The sequence below is a fragment of the Auxenochlorella protothecoides genome, assembly GCF_000733215.1.
Source record: "Auxenochlorella protothecoides strain 0710 unplaced genomic scaffold scaffold118, whole genome shotgun sequence".
Classification (NCBI taxonomy): Eukaryota; Viridiplantae; Chlorophyta; class Trebouxiophyceae; order Chlorellales; family Chlorellaceae; genus Auxenochlorella; species Auxenochlorella protothecoides.
Genome location: NW_011934228.1, coordinates 134,723 through 154,816, shown reverse-complemented (window position 1 = coordinate 154,816; position 20,094 = coordinate 134,723). Strand labels below are relative to the sequence as shown.

At 60.1% G+C, this 20,094-nt stretch overlaps 7 protein-coding genes across 7 annotated transcripts; 4 read left to right on the top strand and 3 right to left on the bottom strand.

The window, feature by feature from the left end:
• Window positions 1-785: 785 nt before the first annotated feature.
• On the top strand, window positions 786-1,929 carry F751_0911 (hypothetical protein; the record flags this gene model as incomplete). The annotated part of the gene is made up of 3 exons (XM_011399964.1): window positions 786-906; window positions 1,157-1,392; window positions 1,633-1,929. The coding sequence occupies 3 exons, from the start codon at window positions 786-788 to the stop codon at window positions 1,927-1,929; spliced, it is 654 nt and encodes a 217-aa protein (XP_011398266.1).
• Window positions 1,468-2,232, bottom strand: F751_0910 (hypothetical protein; the record flags this gene model as incomplete). The annotated part of the gene is made up of 1 exon (XM_011399963.1): window positions 1,468-2,232. One exon carries the CDS (start codon window positions 2,230-2,232, stop codon window positions 1,468-1,470), a length of 765 nt encoding a protein of 254 aa, XP_011398265.1.
• A 913-nt stretch (window positions 2,233-3,145) lies between these two features.
• Window positions 3,146-6,373, top strand: F751_0909 (Isobutyryl-CoA dehydrogenase, mitochondrial; the record flags this gene model as incomplete). The annotated part of the gene is made up of 7 exons (XM_011399962.1): window positions 3,146-3,215; window positions 3,430-3,521; window positions 3,711-3,959; window positions 4,342-4,743; window positions 4,977-5,153; window positions 5,410-5,873; window positions 6,247-6,373. The coding sequence occupies 7 exons, from the start codon at window positions 3,146-3,148 to the stop codon at window positions 6,371-6,373; spliced, it is 1,581 nt and encodes a 526-aa protein (XP_011398264.1).
• A 610-nt stretch (window positions 6,374-6,983) lies between these two features.
• F751_0908 (Degreening-relatedproteindee76 protein) lies at window positions 6,984-9,377 on the top strand (the record flags this gene model as incomplete). The annotated part of the gene is made up of 9 exons (XM_011399961.1): window positions 6,984-7,124; window positions 7,248-7,495; window positions 7,683-7,757; window positions 7,935-8,008; window positions 8,174-8,253; window positions 8,442-8,507; window positions 8,690-8,833; window positions 9,073-9,175; window positions 9,313-9,377. The coding sequence occupies 9 exons, from the start codon at window positions 6,984-6,986 to the stop codon at window positions 9,375-9,377; spliced, it is 996 nt and encodes a 331-aa protein (XP_011398263.1).
• A 736-nt stretch (window positions 9,378-10,113) lies between these two features.
• F751_0907 (hypothetical protein) lies at window positions 10,114-10,929 on the bottom strand (the record flags this gene model as incomplete). The annotated part of the gene is made up of 3 exons (XM_011399960.1): window positions 10,114-10,269; window positions 10,478-10,672; window positions 10,756-10,929. The coding sequence occupies 3 exons, from the start codon at window positions 10,927-10,929 to the stop codon at window positions 10,114-10,116; spliced, it is 525 nt and encodes a 174-aa protein (XP_011398262.1).
• Window positions 10,930-11,931: 1,002 nt separating this feature from the next.
• F751_0906 (hypothetical protein) lies at window positions 11,932-13,789 on the bottom strand (the record flags this gene model as incomplete). The annotated part of the gene is made up of 5 exons (XM_011399959.1): window positions 11,932-12,362; window positions 12,622-12,741; window positions 13,039-13,189; window positions 13,376-13,500; window positions 13,768-13,789. The coding sequence occupies 5 exons, from the start codon at window positions 13,787-13,789 to the stop codon at window positions 11,932-11,934; spliced, it is 849 nt and encodes a 282-aa protein (XP_011398261.1).
• Window positions 13,790-17,175: 3,386 nt separating this feature from the next.
• On the top strand, window positions 17,176-20,078 carry F751_0905 (hypothetical protein; the record flags this gene model as incomplete). The annotated part of the gene is made up of 7 exons (XM_011399958.1): window positions 17,176-17,230; window positions 17,380-17,708; window positions 18,068-18,300; window positions 18,558-18,655; window positions 18,888-18,993; window positions 19,357-19,945; window positions 20,064-20,078. 7 exons carry the CDS (start codon window positions 17,176-17,178, stop codon window positions 20,076-20,078), a joined length of 1,425 nt encoding a protein of 474 aa, XP_011398260.1.
• Window positions 20,079-20,094: the final 16 nt, after the last annotated feature.

The following is a 20,094-nucleotide window of genomic DNA, read 5'->3' as shown; positions in this document are numbered from 1 at the left end:
GACGAACACAGGTCATCAAAGCTGTGTTGCGCCTGTCATGCCACCCTGCACGCCCACCAGTACGTCCGGGTGCGCAACGGCGAGGAGAAGCTGGTGGATGTGTGGGACACGAAGCGGTGTGTCAACAAGGGCTGCAGAGTCCATGTTGTCAACCGCGACGTCAACGGAGCGGCCAACATGCTGATGCTGACCAAGTGCTTTTTTGAGAATGCACTTCGTCCCACAGCTTTGGGTGGACCCCCTGTATCGTCTTCTCCCGCCCTCCCACCCCCCCCACCCCCTCTGGTTCGCCGATCGAGGCAACCAACTGCGCCAGCGATATCCCGTCCACGGGAAGCAGCTGTGCAACCGGCGCAAGCCCGGTAGGGATCTGTTTCGGAACTCAGATCCCGCAACTTGCACGAATGTTACAATAATCACTCTTTCACAAAGGCATGGCGCAGGAGCCCAGGATTGTCATTGGTCTCGCTCTTGGTTGGTTCCTGGTCTGGTGCGCTGTCCGACACCCCTTCCCTGGCCTGGTCGTCAACAGGTGTGCTGCCGCCAGACGCTATTTGCTTTTTTCGTGTGATTGAATTTGCAAGTACCCATGGTGTCTTCTCATGCCACCTCCTTTCGAGCACAGGCTAGTGGTGCAGTTCGGCCCTTGCACCGACGCCATCTTCAATCGGGGAGCCTGGATTGAGAGCGGGGCCACAACGTGCCCTCCACCAGCGCAATTTGGCACCTGTGCTCCCAACTTCGGCAAGCAGTGGCTGTTCAGCCGCCGTGCACACCAGTGCGGCATGCGATATCGCTCCCCCGCCACTCTCAACTCGACGCTGGCCGGCAAGCATGTCCTCTTCATGGGAGATTCCATCACGCGGTATCTGGCCGAAGCCCTGCTCAGAGCGACTGGGAGGAGCGGTGGGTCATGGGAGATGTTCTCTGGGAATCTGAATGGTGTGGGATGAGAAGGGTCCGAAGCATCGGGTCGAGAAGGGGCATGGCGGTGGAGTGCTCGGGAATGTGTTGTTACCCAGGATCTAGGGAGGTGACCACCACATGCAGCCCTGTGGTACTCGGGCCAGTGGCCATGATCATGCCAGTGCTGAGGTTCTCCCTGCGGTGGCCCCACCTGAGCCCATCCCCGGCAACCTCCCTCCCTGTCGCACAGCGGCCGTCCCCAGGTGGCACATGGACATGACCTACCCGCTGGCAGCCTCCAATGCCACCCTGGACTTCTGGTGGAGTCCCTACCCGTCCAACATCACAGACTCAATGCAAAGGGTCCTCAACACCACCGCCAGGCCAGACCTGGTGGTGGCTTCCTTCTGCGCCTGGCACCTCCACTCTGTCATGAACATCAGCGACTGGTCCAGGCAGCTCGATGAGGTGGATGCAGGAGTCAAGGTCGGTGCATGGGATGGGATTGGGGCTGATTGCCTCTGGATTCTGGAACTTTGAAATGTCGCAGCAAATACCCTCTCAAGCTCCTCGTTGGGCTGTGGCAAGCCCCCCCGTGGACGATGCTTCCCATGTGGGAGGAACATGGGGGCTGTACCGCGTCGATGCCACCCCACACCAGTCATCATTGGTGAGCCTCCTGGTGAGTAACCCCACCCCACCCCCTCCCCCCCGTGCTCCCTGCAGATCCTCGCGGCCGACGGCCTTCGACCCATCGTGGTCAGCTGCCCCCACAGCGTCCAGGATCGCCTCACCACGGATGAGTGGGCGGTCATCAAGCCCTTGGGGCTGCGGTACAACGAGGTGCTGATGAGCCGGACGCTGCGGTCCTGGCGCCTGCTGGACCTCAACACCATGAGCACCAACTGCGGGGACCCGTGTAGCAAGGACCGGGAGCACGCCTTCAGACCCGTGTATGATGCCGCGGTGCAGGTCCTGCTGGGGATGAGCGCGGGGCCCCTCTTGGGGGAGGGGGAACGATGACCCCGGCTGGCCCCTTGGATTAGTGCATGCTGACAAGCCTGACACCAGGACTTCCCGCTCAGGATCAACACATGTTTCTGATGCCGCCTGCATGCTCGTGTGCAATTGCTGACTTGGAATTTTTGACGGCTTGCCGACGGTGGCCGGGAAGGGTCTACACCCCTGTCCCATCGAGGTTGCGATGCGCATCTCAAGTACCCAGCTTGACGAGCCCAGCCCAGGAAATGTCTGGGGCACCATCCGTGCAGACATGGTGATGATGCTTGCATATTCATAACTTTCCAATGTACCACTCCTTGCCATTCCGGGGGGCAGACATATGGGACAATGCAGGGTAAACTTGAAAGCCTGTGCCTTACTGGGTCATATTACACTGATAACAATGGCACTAAAGCAGAATCCACTAAATACAGATGCAAGATGTCACTGGCGTGCAGCTTGAATTCAGGTGCCGTGATCAACTTCATTGTTCTTCCGTTGTGTCAAAGGGTATCCATGAGAATGCTTGGCGCCCGATGCGGGCCAGCTGTCCCTTGCGCGACATCGAAGTACGCTTGCAAGAGGCGCGGGCCTCAGCAATCAACAGACTATCGACACGCCTGCAACCAATTATTTGCGCGTTCGAGGGTGCATCCAACATGTCTTGCAACGTGTCATGAAGCAGGCATTCACAATCTGGCTGGGTGTTACCGGTATCTGCCTACTGACATGGGCATGGCTACGATTTCCTGCCCCGATGAGTGTTGGTGAACGGTGAGCAAGATCAGATGTGAGAAAATATTCTTCGATCCAGTGCTCATGTCTGTTGTCCTAAAACATTTCGCCTATTGCGCGCAGGGTGACGCCCCCCCACATATTCCCATGTTCCGACAACGACCTGAATCAGGGACAATGGGTTCCAGGTAACAGGAGCAGCTGTCCCCCTCTCCGTGGTGAGGCTACTTGTGATCCGAGCTTCGGCAAGCAATGGCGATTCGATTCGCGCGCAACACAGTGCGGTCTGATATACCAGCCGCCCGAGCTTGTCAACGCAACCATGCCCAGCAAGCACATCCTCTTCATGGGAGACTCCATTGCAAGATACTTGCTCCAGACTCTGCTCAGAGCCATGGGACGCAATGGTGGGTGGCACATTGAAACCATGTCCGAGCTTGGAAGAGTTGGTTTGTTAATTGAGTTGAGGCACTTACCATATCGATGTCAGGGCACTTTGGCGATGGACCATTCCCCCAAAGGGGAGCCCACCACATGCAACTCCACCCAGGGCTGGAGCCCGGGGGTTGTGAGTCTGACTGGTCCTGCAAAGCATGTGGAACCAGCGTTCACCTGTCATCCATGATGCTCCCCCTGCTGCAGTGACAGTTCCCCATGCTCACTCGGACCTGAACTATTCCCTGCCGGGAACGGCCGGCGCCCTTGAGTTCTGGTGGCGCCCCTTCCCACTCAATATCAGTGAAGCACTGCACAACCTCACGACCATCACCACAAAGCCGGATGCAGTTGTGACATCCTTCTGCTCATGGCATCTCGGCTTCATCAGGGATTTGGAGGAGTGGAAGGACCTCTTGGAGACACTGCGCCTCGCTGGAAAGGTGTGGGAGTGGGTGCACGGAGAGCCTGTGTGACAAAATCTGCCAGCCCAGAGCCAAGGCTGGCTCGGCACAGCACGAGATGTGTAGGGCGTGGTATCCTTTGACACGGGATGCTCTTTCCTTTTTGAGGCCATACAAGGTCCAGATTGTGCTACCAACAAACTCCCATCGGCCCACACCCCTGCACAGGAGCTGCTGTCCCAGGGGGTGCATCCAGTCGTGCTGAACTGTCCTCACCGGATCCAGTGGACCGACTCAAACGAGACCTGGGCAGAGGCGCAGTTGAATTCCCTGCGGTACAACCGCCTCCTGACGGAGTTTGCCCAGCAGCCCCCTTGGCGCCTGCTGAACCTTCACGCCTTGATGGCGGCTTGCGGCAATGAGTGCAACAAGGACAGGGTGCACGCCAGGCCCCCTGTTTATGACGCCGCCGTGCAGGTGCTGCTTGGCATGTTTGATCATGCTTGAATGCTATGTGATGAGCGAAGGGAACGTATGCGCCTAGATTGGGGCCGGCCTCCAGGCAGACATCTCCCTGAGGAACTTTACTTAACCCCGGTGTCGGCGATCTCCGGAACTCGGAATCACCGACAGGGCGCGGCCTGAGCACGCGTCCCTGCAGACACCAGGGACGCCTGCATGCCTCCTGCAGGATGAAACAGGCGCCGATGCCAATCCGAGAAATTCATCGGGGCGTCTGATCCACCTCGTCATGCTGTCCCAGGCCCTCCGACGGGTGTGCCAAAGGGCTAGTCCCCTCCCCGTGAGGGACGCCTGCCGACTGGCCTGCCTGCACACGACCCCCCCCGCATGCCAGCAGCCGGATGATCTGTCTCACAGCGAGGACTTCAGTCTGTCGGACGATACCCTGGAGTTCAAGCGCATGGCGGATGCCTTTGCCAGGCAGGAGCTGGCCCCCAATGGGGCAGCCTGGGATGCGGGCCACATCTTTCCCCTCGACACCATCCGAGCGGCAGCGGGCCTGGGGTTCGGGGCCATGTACGTCCCGGAGGATGTGGGCGGGAGTGGGCTGAGCAGGCTGGACGCGGCGGTTGTCTTCGAGGAGCTGTCCTATGGCGACGTCCCCGTCACCGCCTACCTGTCCATCCACAACATGGTGGCAGGCGTGATCGACCGCTACGGCACCCCCCAGCAGCGGGAGATGTACCTGCCGCGTATGGCGACCGCAGAGGTGCTGGCCAGCTACTGCCTGACCGAGCCCGTGAGCGACCAGAGGGGTTTGGGGATTAGGGAAGGGGGCGAAATCTGAACGGGGCATGGCACGCCCTCAACCAGATGCAGGCATGCTCCTTGGTACAGTAGGGTGCTCAAACTCCCCAAACTCTGGCCCCGCTGGCACGCCTGTCGCGTGAGGCCAGACTGACCCACGAGGCGGCGTCAGGCATGCATTCCTGGCCAGATAGCCGGTCCCCACCCTCCCTCCTCCCCACGCAGGGCTCTGGCAGCGACGCAGCCTCCCTGAAGACCACGGCCAAGCGTGATGGCGACGACTACGTCCTCACCGGCTCCAAGGCCTTTATCTCCGGCGGCTCCGTCTCCGACCTCTACCTGGTCATGGCACGAACAGGGGCGCCCGGCCCCAAGGGCATCTCTGCCTTCCTCGTGGAGAAGGTGAGGCGACTCTGTGTGTGGGGAGATGGGGAGGCGACTCTGTGTGTGGGGAGATGGGGAGGCGCTTCCCCGCCAGGGGTGGAGAGCCAGGGGGGCCTTTCTCTGCCTGGATGTGTTGGAAGCCCCGGTGTTGTCATCGACCTCCCGCCCTCCCTCCCAATTCTTGCTTCCCCACCAACCACGCCACCAAATTCCCCTCCGCCTCCCTTTTCTGTCCGTTCCCACCTCATCCACTCCCCCCACCTCCCCACCGCAGGGCGCACCGGGGCTGTCCTTCGGCAAGCGGGAAGAGAAGCTGGGGTGGAACGCGCAGCCCACGACCGCCGTGATCATGGACGGCGTGCGGGTACCGGCGCGCGCGCGCGTGGGCGTGGAGGGCCAGGGCTTTGCCATCGCCATGGCCGCGCTGGACGGCGGGCGCGTAAACATTGGCGCCTGCTCCCTGGGCGGCGCGGCCTTCTGCCTGGACGCGGCGGCGCGCCATGCGCGAGAGCGCCGCCAGTTCGGCCGCCCGCTGGCCGACTTCCAGGCCACGCAGTTCCGGCTGGCCGACATGGCCACCGCGCTGCACGCCTCACGCCTGGCGGTACGCCACGCCGCGCGCGCGCTGGACGCGGGCGCGCCCCAGGCCACCATGGCCTGCGCCATGGCCAAGCGCCTGGCCACCGACGCCTGCTATGACCTCACCAACGATGCGCTGCAGCTGCTGGGGGGGTATGGGTGAGTGGTGTTGAGGGCGAGGGGGGTGATGTTTGTCCAGTGAGGCAAGGAAACAAGTGGTGGAGGGGGTGGAGGAGGGGGGTTGCACTGTAAGGATTGGAATGGAGTACGGTGGGGCCAGAGCGGTTTTCTGTGCAAGGAGCGTGGGTTTGTGGGAGGGGGACTGGTCTGCTCGGCAAAGAATGGGGGTGAGAGGGGGCGGTGCTCTTTTGTAGTTTGTTCAGCGAGGGGGTTTGGTTCAAATGTGTGCCTTCCACACTCTAGCTGTCCGTCTGCCAGTCCAGTACAAGCTGGCTGCCGCACGTGAGCCTCCACCCACCCAACCGCCCACCTCCCCCACCGACACCTCCCCCACCGAGACCGTCACCAACAGGTACCTCAAGGAGTACCCTGTGGAGAGGTACATGAGGGACCTCAGAGTGCACAGCATCCTGGAGGGGACCAACGAGATCATGCGGGTCATCATCTCCAGGGAATTGGAGCGCCTGGGCGGGGTGTAGGCAGGCAGCCGCCGCGCTCGGGGCAGAGGGCGGCGATGAGCCGGCCCCTGCGCCCCGATCCGGAACGCATCTGCACCAGCACGCACGTCCAATCCACGTGCCTGCACGCCCTGACGGGACACGCGGGGGCCATGCTCCATGTTTGCGCCCTGAAAGGTCATCAGACCTTTCCTGCTGGCCGCACGCCAGGCGACTTGAATGCCCGCAGGCCTCGGGACTCCACATCCTGAACTGATTTTTGTGAGATTTCGTCATTGAAGAATGTATCCTCCAGTTCCTGGCATGAAGCTCTATGAAGCATCTCAATGGGTCGGTCTAGGATCGCTGGGATTCTCTATGTTGGGAACCCGGGGCGGGTACCCTGAGCGGAGGGGTGCCCCGGCACTCACCCTCGCCTGGGCCCACCCCTAGGGCCGCAGTCCCCACCGCAGGACCGATGTCGATACGATCGGTCGCCTTTGAGTGAGAATAAGCAGTACTACGCTCCGCTCCGGCGCCTGCCGTCCACCCTGAACAGGCGGGCTCGAGCAAGATAGCGCCCCGCCGACCCTTGCCCCACCTCTTCCCCCATGTCTACGATCGCGTAGTGGAGCCTCTAGAAGACGGCGTGATGAACTTCCTGCAGCGCATGCGCGTGAAGAATGTGGCGGAGCTGGCTCAGAAGGCCCACCAGTCCTTCGAGCGCCTGCCGTACGAGAGCAAGCAGGATCGGGTGGTGGAGGACATCTCGAAAGCCATCATGTCCATCAAGGTGGGTCGAGGCATGAAGATTGGGTCCCTTGATGGGTCTCGGGACCGGGGAGGGCGTCTCCTCGGTAGTGAATTCGCGGACGTCCCTTTCAATACCCCCGATACCCCGACTCACCTCTCCCAGGAGGCCATCTTTGGTGAGGATGAGCAGTCCAGCAGCAAGGAGCATGCCCAGGGGATCGCCAGCGAGGCCTGCAGGGTCGGTCTGGTGAGCGACCTGGTGACCTACCTGACCGTGCTGGACTTTGAGACGCGGAAGGACGTGGTCCAGATCTTCTGCGCCATCATCCGCATCACCCTGGAGGATGGGGGAAGACCGGGCAGGGACTACGTGTTGGCACACCCAGATGTGCTGTCCACCCTGTTCTACGGGTGAGGGGGTTTGCAAGAGGGGGCGTTTGGATCTCCCAAGGTGATCCCAAGAGGGGCTGCACTCGCACCATTTGCCCCCTGCTTGTGGGACTTGGTGGGTGCCAATCCTGGTCATGTGTGCCCAAGATCCATAGCTTCAATTTCCCATCTCCGCACCCATGGCTCCATCTGACCTGTCTGCTGCCAGGTATGAGGACCCTGAGATCGCGCTGAATTGTGGTCAGATGTTCCGAGAATGCATTCGACATGAAGACATCGCCAAGTGAGTTGAATGCAACCGCCTGGCTGGCCTTGGTCTTTGAGTGGAGCTCCACTGGGATGGCAATGCTATCAGAACAGGAAATATAACAGGACATAACTGTCCAGCGCTGTTGTGCTCCTCAATTTCAGAGTTGCCTCGCCCTCCACCAACTTTCAAAACCTCAATTGTGCCCGCCAGATTTGTATTGGAGTGCAACCTCTTTGAAGAGCTCTTTGAGAAGCTGAACGTCCAGAGCTTTGAAGTTGCATCAGGTGAGTGTGAGGATGCATGCAGCCCTTGGGGATTTGTGATCTTGTATGCCTACGAGGAGGCGTAGGGCTGCAGAAGCAGGGACCTGGGACGCGGCTGAAACGGAACTGGTCATCGGCACCTGTACTTGTTGCCGATTGTCCATCAATGGTCACCCCGATCATCAGATGCATTTGCCACGTTCAAGGACCTCCTCACACGAAACAAGCAGCTGGTTGCGGCATTCCTGCAAGAAAACTATGAAGATGTGAGGAGGCGAGGTGCTTGGCAACAAAACTGATTTGCAAGGAGGGATCTTGACGCTGGTCAACGCCAAGTGTCGCCCATATCTCATGGAGGGCTTTTGCTGCCCCATAGCATCCCCCATTCCCCTTTCACCCGTATATCCTGACTGCATCTACCAGATAAAGCTTGGCCCCCCCCTTCCACTCACAGTTTTTCTCTCAGCTGGACAAGCTTCTCACATCCGATAACTATGTCACCCGACGACAATCTCTCAAGGTACCTCCTGTGCCTCCCTGCACATGCTTGCTGCACGCACCTGGCTGCTGCTTGGAGTGCATGGGTGGCCGCAGTGTAAATTGCGCAGGTTGGGAGTCTGGTGCACCCGGGACCACACCTCTCGGCATGGTTCCCGGCATGTTAGGCATCTCATCCCACACATCCTCCACCCACTGACTCAGCTCCTGGGGGAGCTGTTACTGGACAGAGTCAATGTGAAGATCATGATGCAGTATGTCTCGGACGTCAACAACCTCATCCTGATGATGAACCTGCTCAAGGACTCCTCACGCTCCATCCAGTTCGAGGCCTTCCATGTTTTCAAGGTGAGGACCGGGTGGTGTCTTCTCAGCACATGGTGTGTGACTGGACCGATCGTGTGAGTGGCGACAGCTGCCTCTAGACTGGTGTTTGATGTGTCGGCAGGGGCCCATAGTGACTGCTGGGAGTAAGCAAGTTATTCTTGAGCTTGCTGCCAGGGACTTGGCTGGGTGATACTTGTCCACGTAATCTTTCAGCCTGCAGCTCAAGTCTTGTCCATCCCCCCCCCTCGCGCCCTCCCAAGGTCTTTGTCGCCAATCCCAACAAGACCAAGCCGGTCGCCGACATCCTTGTGAACAACAAGAATAAGTTGCTGACATATTTGGAGGACTTCCACAACGATAGAGGTGGGCAGGGAGGCGCTTGTGGTGGCGTATGGCAATTCTTGCTGCGACTGGGTCGATCACGGTCATTAGACGACCAGGGGTCAGGCTTCTCCAGGCTATCCGACCTGCGTAGACCCCACCCATGCATAAATACGCAGATGATGAGCAGTTCAAGGAGGAGAAGGCTGTCATCATCAAGGAGATCAGCATGATGCATGCCTAGCATTTCCGGCAGCCCTGTGCCTCTCCTTCCACCTACCTCTCGCCACGAGTACCATCTGCATGCGTCCTTCAGCTCACTCTGCCAATGTTACAGCGGGTTGCGGGCAGAGAGTGTAACAGCCTGGACATGAATGGGCATGCGATGCAGTGGTAGAGTAGAATGAAACATGCATATCTAGCTTGCGTCTAGTAGTTGCACTTTGTAGGGTGAGCCGGTGGGAAGGAACTTGCGCAAAAAGGGGTCAGCCATGCCTAGCGCCCTCATCTTCGGGCTTGAGAGGTTCATTTTGGTGCTACAAGCGAAATGATTTAGCGGTGTAGAAATGCTCACCAGCTGCAAGTGGGCACATCATGGAGAAGTGAGTATCATCCGCTGTCCATCTTCCCACCACCATCATCCTGCAGTGGAGCCTCCCTCCTGCAACATGCAGGTAGCCCAGCACGGGTGAGCTGGAGCATGGAGGGCAGTGAGGTTTTGACCATGGCGCCCAGCCACCCCTTTCTGCTTGGAGAAGACTGTGATGGGGCTGCATAGGTAGCTTCCCAGCAGAGGCTGCACATGACCTTGAGACTGCAGGCCTGCCCAGGCCAGGGGAGCTGCGAGTTGCGGCCAGGAGAGTTGCGATTTGCAGCCACGGGCTCAGCGCTGCGCCATTTGTGCTCCGGACCATCAGCAGGGATGAGCCTCGCTCGTCCCCAGGCCGACCGGAGGTCGCGCAGCCAGTCCTGCGGGGCGGTCACTTCTCGTGGCAGTCCTGCGCAGAGCAGGAAAGCCAGATCAGGGTCCAGCGCCGCGCAGTGCCGCTGTGATGCCGCGGCCAGTGCCCTGGCGCCAGGGCGGTTGCCGCCTGCAGCTCCGCCTCCCCCTGGCCCAGCATCATGATGATGCCCCCCTGCACAAGTCATTGCATTGGAAGGGGCTGGAGTGGAGGGCAGCCTGCAATCAGGGGTCCTGTGCCCAGACCCATGCAGGTCACCATGGATGGGCATGCAGAGCAGTGGAGCTCTGCGGGTGCAGGCCTCAGCACGAGCAGCACCGGCCGCATTGGATCAGTGCGTAGCCAGGGCGAGGCGCCCCCCTCCCCGGCCCTCGACACCCACCTTGGGCACTAGGAGCGCCACAGACCTCTCCAGTGCAGCTATGGCAGCGGGGCCAGAGATGCCAATGACCTGGTACTGGGGTTTCCCATCTTTGACGAGGTCGAGGTAGGCCTGCAGGGCTTCCCCCGGCTCTGAACCATCTGGCAGGGGAGCGGTGCGCTGTGCCCAGCGGCTTTCCAGCTGTGTTGCATTCTCCTGTGCCAGAGTCTGTGGGTCGGTGTCACCATGCAAGCCCGGCGATGCAGGCGCCGCAGATCCTCCGCCCAATCACTCCTCACCTGCTTGACGCGCGCTGCGATCTCCGCCACGGTGGCGTTGTGCTCTATGCTGACGAGGCCCGCCAGCTTGCCCTGGAGGAAGAGGGGGGTCAGCGTGCCCGTACCCCATTCCAGGCCCATCAGCTTGCCCTCACCGGTGGCCAGGTCGAGCAGGCGATACGCAGCGCGGGCCATGCCGGAATCGCACACCGGACCCTTGGAGGCATCCACCTGCCCCAGGGTCCAATCCCAGGGCGCGGGGCAGGCCACAAGGGGGGCCTGGGACTCTGCCCTGGCAGCCAGAGCTTCAAACTTTGCGGCCCTGCCTCCAGATGTATGCCCGTCCTTGGCTGCGAGTGGGTGGGAGCTGCCTGGGGTCAGGTGCCCCCCTGAAAATACAGAGGGTTCATCCCCATGGATCTATGACCAGGGCATGCCCTCCAAGGTATGTGCAGAGGGTGGGCTGGGGACGAGCAAGCCACGCGCGATGTCTGTGCCAAGCACCATGGGGAAAGCACAGCCACGACCCCAACAAAGAACATCTGCCAACAGGCTGATCTTGCCTGATATATTCTTCAATATGTTCGCGGCTTCAAGGCCGGAATAACTTGTTGCTGGGCGCCAGATCACCCTGCCCAGCGGGATCAGGGTCCACCCCACCAGAGCTGACACTATGACCACCAGGAATACGCGGGAGGCCCAGGCCCTCTGCCGCGGAGAACCCGATCGCAAAACAGATGCCCTCATGATAGGTTGCGCAATACAGGCATCGAGGTTGCCGGATGCAGGCGAAACGGTGGAGGTTCGAATACCGTTGTCTGTTGAGGGAAAGGGGGCCTGGCCGGCTCTCAGATGCTCCCTTGGCCCGCGAGCAAGGCGATGGGGTTTTGAAGGCGACAGTCCAACATCTCAGACTTGCTCGCTAGGCTCAACTTAGGAACATCCTGATCGAGCATCTTACAGGCTGCCGTTACCTGACTGACCGGTCGGCATCCCGGTCTCATGCTGGGGGTGCTGTGCATGCTAACAAAATGGCTGCTGCCTTGCCATGCACCATCTGGGCATGGCCACCCGTCCATGTGACGCTGAGTGGGACCGGCACAGCCCAAAGAGGTCGGCATGGAGAGCGGTGGAGGGGCCCACCGCCCACTGGGCTCCAAAAGTGTGCCCTGGGCTCAAGAGGGCCCCTGCAGCTGCTCAGGAAGCTGTCACCGCCCCCAGGCCCCCCTCATCAACGGGGCCCCTCCCCAGGGGCCAGGCCGCTGGGAGCCTACAGTCCTGCCATGCCATCTTCTGCACCCTGTAAAAGTAAGTCCAGTCCTTGCGCCGCGACATGCCGCTCCCGCGCGCCAGCTTCTGCGTGAAGTCCCACAGGCTCTTGGTGACGTAGTGCCGCAGTGCCAGTCTCTCCAGGCAGGGCGCCGCCGCCGTGTAGCGCGGGATGGCCTCGCCGCAGGTGTTTGTCGTCACCCTGCCCCCCGTGTAGTTGGCGTGGTGCACGGACTGGAAATGCTGTGCAAACTCCGTGTTAAGGATGGACTTGACGTGGCGGTCCTCGCCGGACCGTACCGCGCAGCACATGTGGTAGTCCTCCACGATGCGGCCGCTGGGACGCCTGATGCGCCCCGCTGAGACAGGGAGAGGAAGTGGGGGCGAGGTGGGAGACGGGGAGCATGGAAGGGGTGGCCGGGAGCTCCAGTGCAATGGGCACTCCGGATCGCACACAGGAATGACTGCCTCTGAGAACATGGTGATCAGGCGACCCAAGAAGCTGTCACTGCAAACATGTGTCCGACGGCGTGGGGTACAGTGTGCCCTTGAATCTTGAGTGCCGTCCACCCCCTTTCAGAGCCTCCCCTTTACCCAGGCCTGCACCCCAGCCCCCACCTGCCCCGAAGATCCGCCAGTGCACCCCCAGACCCCCCAGGTGCTCGTAGTCTGCCAGGATGGAGCGGAGGGAGGCGGCGGGCTCCAGCACCGTCAGGTACTCGTCGGCATCGATGAAGGCTGCGGGGATGGGTCGACGGGCTGATAGAGGTGCACATTGCTGCAATTCAGGCACAGCGCGGACATCCAATCGAGGAGGGCAGAGGGACCATGCGTGTTCGACAGGATGTGAGCGGCCGCTTGGAGGGTGCAGGGAGTAGGCCGGCATGCACCGCTACAAACCCTTCATGCACAAGCCAGGCAGGTCCCAGGAAGCCAGGCTGCCTCTCTTCTGCATATTCGTCAAGCCAGGCACTGGAGAGCACCTCCCAAACCCCCTTGCTCACGAGCGGCATAGACCCCCATGACCCACCGCACCCATCCAGCGGTGCTTGTGGCGGTGGTCACGCAGGCACAACTCGTAGGCCTGCAGCTGCTTGAAGTTCGGCGGGATTTTCAGCCCGCTGTTCTTCAGGAGGTCTTCACGGACCGCGGCCATGCTGACGTGGCGGTGCTCCACCACGCCAGACTGCACCGGCGTGTGGGTGGGCGGTGCGGAGGATTCACTCATCGTGGATGCGATCAAGGGGGCACAGGGGGAGGGGGTTGCAGTGGCCTGGAGACGGGTGGGGCAGGCACGGGCCGGAGACGGCCAGCCACTGGCAGCGGGGTTTCAACACCCTGCAGCAGCTCCCAGGCCTGGCTGCAGCCACACCTGGATGAGGCCGGCCTTCTCCAGCTCTGGCTGCATGGAGTCCAGGCCCATGTCGATGATGTAGATCTTGTCGATGCCCCGCGCCTCATGGTAAGTGGCCCAATCAACGATATCACGGTGTTCGTCTGCAGGGAAGGGAGGGGATGACTGTGATAAGGCACAAAAATAGGGATGACACATGCACCAAGAAGAAGTCCGTCATGTGTGATCCTCCAATTGGTAGCCTGGCTGAGCGAGCAAAAGGAAGTCTTTGGCCCCAAATCTTCAAGTCCTCACTTGCAGCCGAGAGGCATATGGCCATGTAACCAGCATCCGTATGTGAGGGCCAATCTTGAGTCCCATCATTTGCGCCCGCTGCGTCCTGTGTTTTGCAGGGTGCTGGGAGCCCTTACTTGCCGATAGTCGGGGCCCCATGACTTTAACCGGATCGACCCGAGCCCTGATCCAACCTGCAGGCCTGCTGTTCCGATCAGCAAAACGATTAGTACGAGTTGCATGGCCTCAAGCAGGTCGATACACGGAGGTTAGAGGCTTTGTGCTTCCGACAGGAATACTACCCTGCGGGGGGGACATAGGTCGATCGAGGTAAGGTACACCTATTTGCACATGCCTAGGAATCCTCTGCATAACTAAGATTGCAAACCGGCTTCAGATGGGCCTGTCGTCCTCATGCACGCAGTACCTGGGCACCAGAGTTTCGCGGCGACAGGGTAACCGAAAATGGGAAATTTCGATTATGTGAGTTTCCGAAACTTTTCAAGCTGAAAACCCCGCCAAATCGAAAATTTTCGGGCTATATTACATCAGGCGCTTCATGCAAGGGGGAGGAGGGGGAGGGGGGGCGAGGAGGTAAGATGCTTGGTCAATTGAGTGTTTTACTCTGCCTCAGAGAGCATGCCATCGTCCAGGAGATACTCATCGTGAAAGAGCTCACTCAACGGGCAAGTTTTGTCCAAGGCACGCAGAAAACGGGAGTTGGCATAGATGTATACCAGATCCATTGCACATTCTGTGAAGAGCCGATTCCGCAACTTGCTGTGAACATATTGGTACTGACTCCAATTGCGTTCACATGCAGAGGAGGAAGATGGTTTGCTCAACAAGCGATATGCAACACGGAATAAATGGGGATGGCGGCTGCCATACGTTTTCCACCAATGGTGGGCACTCATCCCCTGGCGGTAGAGAAGACATGAAGATGCCAAAGTTTCCTGGGAACTTACCAGCTCGGAATGCACTTGGAAATAGTCAGAAGGGTTTGGGAAGAACTTCTTGAAAACCTTGTCCAGGCCGTCATGAACCTCGCCTGAGTGCAGCTTCAAGAGGTGCAGAGGGTGGAGTCTGTGCGCCGCCATGTGCAAATCTCCTATCATCATCCTCCTCCGATTCTTGAAGGATGCCATGACCGCCAACTTTTCAGTCGAAGGTATGAGCTCTGATGAGACCAGCAACGCCTCCACTGCCTGCAATTGACCGACTAGATCTCCCAGAAAGGCCGAACTTGCATCCACCTGCCGCAGTAGCGTCACGAGGGGCCTAGGGCAATGGGCAGGTGATCCGTGAAGCTGTCAGCAGATTAGAAGTTTTTGCAAGCCAAGGACATCTAGCTGAACCCAGACAACTGCACATCACCTGGCAAGGTCCAACAGGGCCTGAGCTTTGTCGTTCCATGAGATGTCACAGATTTTTGGTGCATGGTCTCCAGCTTCACGTCTCTTGGCTGGAGGTAATTCTGTAAGCCACTGATGCCATGCATCCGAGCCTACCATTCTCCTCAGCTTCCCATTCACATCCAGATACCTGTCCAGCATCAGGAACTTTGAACCAAACCGAGTTTCACCTACAGATACAAAAATGAAACATCAAAGTTAGGCAGGCTTCTTGTCCAGGTGATGTCACACCTCATGCTACACCAAACTCACCAGGTACAAGAAGTCCCCGGTCAGAATGCTCTCTTAAAAGGTGCACAGCTGTTGCATGGTTGGTCATGAACTTGCAGATCTGGTGGCATGGATCCAGAATCTCCGTCACCCATTTCATCTTGCCCAAATCTTTCAGGAAGAGGTCCACGGTGTGCGCTGCACATGACACCCACCAGATGGTGGGATATCTGCAAGAATGGTGAGTGTAAAGGATGGGGGTGGGTGAATGTAAAGGCTGACTACATCAGTGTGCACAGCAATATTGGGGCAGACTTCTGAGTGCCCACATACCGTTCATGAATAATTTCCCCGGCTCTCTTGCAATTAGCAGCATTGTCTGTGATGACAAGTTGCACATTCTCGACCCCAATCTCCTTGATGACAGCTTCCAATTGCTCCACAAGGAAATCTGCAGTTTTGCATTTGCCAGCGGTGTCCACGCTCTTGATGAAGCGCCCTCCCTTGCTTGTAACAGCCAGGAAGTTCAATAAGGGCTTCTTGGCTTGGTCCTGCCAACCATCCATCACAAGGGCGATGCCCTGCACAGTTTTTACTGTGCAAGCTTGTAAGGAGGGAAACATACCTCTGAAAGACTCCCGAGCAGAAATGTAGTCATCAAGTCCGCATGGATGGCACTTCACCTCTTCTTTCTCAGTGGTGAGGGTGGGGATCAGGCTGTCATTGATCAACTGGACCTCGTCAGCCAGCATCTCTTCACGCAGATCTGCCTGCTTGGGAATCTTGAAGGGGCCCCCAGTGCAAACAAGATGATTGACCATCTGGACAAACTCAGGGGTCTCCACCTGCAGACAGAAAGGTGGATGTTGTCAATGTGGACTTCAATTGTTTGCATCCCTCGCAATGGGCTCAGATTGGCACGTTACCTTGAAGAAGGGCACGCCCTGACGATAGAAAACTGTGCGATTGACCGCCTGGCCTGTGCTGCACTTCGGCTCCCCATGAAGTCTGTAATTCTGGTCTGCCGATCAGGGTTCCTATGAGGTTCTGAACTGTCGGCCACTGAACTTCTCGAGGGCATGGATGTGTGACTGCGCTTGCATGGAGTGTTGAGCTGCTTGACACGCTTGACTGCCACCAAGAGCGCTTCCGGAGTCTTGCTGCAAGTCTTAACAGTAGCTCCACCCAAGAAGTGTTGCTTTTGCCTCGTAAAATTTGCGGCAATTCCTCGCCTGTAGTAACGGCACTCAACTTTGTTGCAGCTACTGCAAACCTCCTCATTCACGGGTTCGAATGCCTCTGCGGCAAGCTTCTGAAATGTCTTCATGGTACTTGCACATTGCTTGCCAACCTTTGGGGTTGGTTTCAGATTACATGAGTGCTTGTGTGCACACTGACTTAGCCCGCCCAAACCATCCTCACTGTGCGCTGGGCGGGCCCAGCCCCGTGGGCCACTGCCATATCAGCACGAAACTTCGGAGTCGAATTTCGAAAATGTGATTTTCCCGAAAATTTCGCGCCGTTTTCCTCGAAACCCGCAATTTCGGTTAACCTGCGCAGCGATGATGACGCGTGGGTGGGGCCCCCAACATCGTGCCCTGTCCGGTGACCGCAATACAGCACTACTACCAGCGCTAAGCGCACAACCACCCGTTCCTTGTCCAGTTGGCTGTTGGAAACCCTCAAAGATGCTCTATCAATCTCTGTGCTGAGAGCGATATCGCGGATCACTCGGCGATACAAGTTCGCTTGTGGATCTCGGGAGCCAGCCCCGAGGACCCATCCTCCTTGAGGCCCTCATCCAGTGTGGTCCACGGCTGTTTCCTAAATCTGCATTGCTTTTGAAGGGTGCACAGCTCCAAGCGCGACGTCCGATAGCCCTGACCCCGTATACCTCCCCTCGCCCACGGTGTCCTTGACATGGCCCCCGCCACCAAGTTGATCCGAACCGTTCTCGTCTGTGTGGCCGCCTCGGGTGTGCTGGGAATATTTGGTTCCTTTGGCTGCGGCTCTGCGGTGTTTCAGGTCACAGCTTGCCCACCAACTGCACCCAGTTTCTAGCCAGCTCATTGCCCTCTCCTCCACCACCTCATCCTCACCCCATCCCCCTGTCATCTCCTCCAGCCTTCCTCCTCTGGGTCGGGAGGGCCCTCCTTTGCAACGAGGATCTGGCCCTGCCGCGCGTCGCGCCCAGCCCTCAAGCGCAGATCACAGGCACGCCGGACTCCGATGCCTCGTGCTCCATCTACGTCCTGGACCCGGTGCAGGATCTGGGCCTGCCCCGGTGCAACTTTGCAGACCCCGCCGTCTGGCCCTTTGCCGCCCCAAACAACAAGCTGCAGGCCTCCGGGCCGCTGCAACACTGGGAGCAGCAGCACGCCGTCAACTACTGGGTGGCACAGGCCATCGCAATGAGCGGGTACCAGACCAACGACCGACATGGCGCTGACATGGTGCGAGGTTAGGGAAGGATAAAAGAAGGGATGTGGGAAGGCTGGGACCATGCACATGCTTGCCAGAGGCAGAGAGGCTTATGGTTGTAATCGGCCGGTTTGTGGCTACCCTGCCTGGCCGTCGGGCAGGCAGGAAGGGTGGGCCGGCCCGCCGGGGATCCTCTAACAGACGTGTGCATGGCGGCATGAATGTCGGCTGCCAGACCCGAGTATGCTGCCTGCCCGTCGCCTTTCTGCCTCTACCTGAATTCCCCACCACCCCTGCTGCCTGGAGTCACGAGCAGACCCTCAAGAACACCAACGCACTCCCCCCTTCCCACGCCCACAGCACCCCCGTCCACACACACTCACACTCTCAGATCTTCCTGAACACGCACTGCTTCGAGGCGTGGCGCCTGGGCTGGCTGTGGAACACACTGCCGGAGAGGAAGACGCGCAGCATCATTCCCATCCCAGACCTCCAGCTGCAGCCGGTGCTGCAGCACCTGCACACCTGGCCGCAGTGGCGCGCCGACAACGGCGCGCACATCGTGGTGACCCCCTTTTACCCCGGCACCCCCAACTCCACCGTCAACCTCCTGCGCCCCTGCAAGTGAGCCTGCGACGGGCGCGGGCATGGGGCGGGGTGGGTGGGGCCTGGTGCCTGGCGGAGGGGAGGGGTGTGGTGAGCTGGGACGGCGATCTATTGGCCGTGGGGCGCCTGACGCTCGGGCCGGCAGGGGTCCTCTCGGGCCCGTGCAGTCCCATGCCTCCCAGCCACCTGTTCACAGCTCTGCCGTGCACTCCCGCCGCAGCCATGACTGCCTCCCCTCCCTGCCAAGGATCTCCCCCCACCCCAAACTTGCGCAGCTCCTCCGTCTACTCCCTGGTCTCCACGCACAAGTCCTTTTGCAAGAAGGGCCTGCAACATCACAACGACCAGGGCCTCATCCTCCCCTTTGTGACATGTGAGATGGAGGGCGGTGGCATGCATCGGTAACCAGGAGGGGAGGGACCACAGTGCGAGGTGCGGCTGGGTGTACTGCAGCCGGCAGGGGAGCTGCTTGACGGCCGAGGCCGGGAGACTGCTCTCCAGCAGCCGCAGCAGTCTGGGCAGGCTGCTGCGGTCCGGGCCGGCAGGGGCCTGCACGCCCCGCCAGGCTGCCGCGCCCAACTCGGACACCCCACCCCACCACGCAGCCATTCCCAACGAGGGGCCGGAGGTCCTGAAAACGAAACGGGACATCTTTGTCTTCTACCGCGGCGGGTGCTCGCACCCCTCCCTCGCGGAGAAATTCGTTTGGGGGTGAGGGCAGAGGGTCCTGTCGTGGAGGGCTGGGATTATTTCATTGGGCGTGGCCCTGGGCTGTGAGGTGTCTGTCTCCTGTTTTTTGGAGGGGTTTGCAAAGGCACTGCGAGTTGAAGACTGCCCCGGCACGATCATGGCCATGAATGGCCCTGCCCGCAGCCCTCCTCAGCAGCAGAGCATCTCCAGCCAACCTGGCAGTCCACACTGCACTGCCCCCCTTTCCCCCCTGGCCCCCGGCGCTTCCCCCTGGGCCCTGCTCTTGCACCGGGGTGCGCCTGCCATACTTCAACCCCCCTTCCCCACTGCCTCGTGCCAGCCACCTCACACGCTCCCCCTCCCCACACACACACAACCACGCAGCAAGATCCAGCGGCGGGCGGTGGTGCAGGCCCTGACCGCCCTGAACAAGCCGGACCTGGACCTGTCCTGCGCCTGCGACATCTGCCCTGGCGCCCTCGACCACGACGAGACCCTGAGACGCATGCTGCGCTCCACCTTCTGCCCCGTGCTGGCGGGGGACGCGCAGACCAGCCGGCGCCAGGTGGAGGTGATCCTGTCCGGCTGCGTCCCCGTGTACGTCGGCCCCGGCTGGCACACCCTACCCCTGGCCGACGCCATCGACCACGCCGCCTTCAGCGTGTTCGTGCACGTGAAGGGAACGGTGCCCTGGATCGTCACCGACCCGGCCAAGCGCACGGCGCTCAACGGCCCCACCCTTGAGCGGGAGTGGTACATGGACGCGGAGCTGGGGCCGGGGCAGGTGCTGGAGGTGGAGAGCGTGGCGGGGATCGAGGCCGCGCTGCGCGCGCTGCCGCCAGAGGTGCTGGCCGCCAAGCAGGCCGCGCTGCGCGAGGCGTACGGCCAGTTCTCCTACCGCCCCGCGCCGGGGGAGATCCAGTCCGGCGCAGGGCGCATCATCGTGGAGAACATCTGCAGGCGCGCGCGCGCGGTCAAGCGCCGGAGGCAGCTGGACAATGCGGCGGCGCTGGCGGCCGAGGCGGCAAAGGTCGAGGCGGCGGCGAAAGCGGAGCCTGCGAAACCCTAGGCCATGAGATGCGCATCCCCAGGCGATGAGCCGCTGACCCCAAAGGCGGTAAA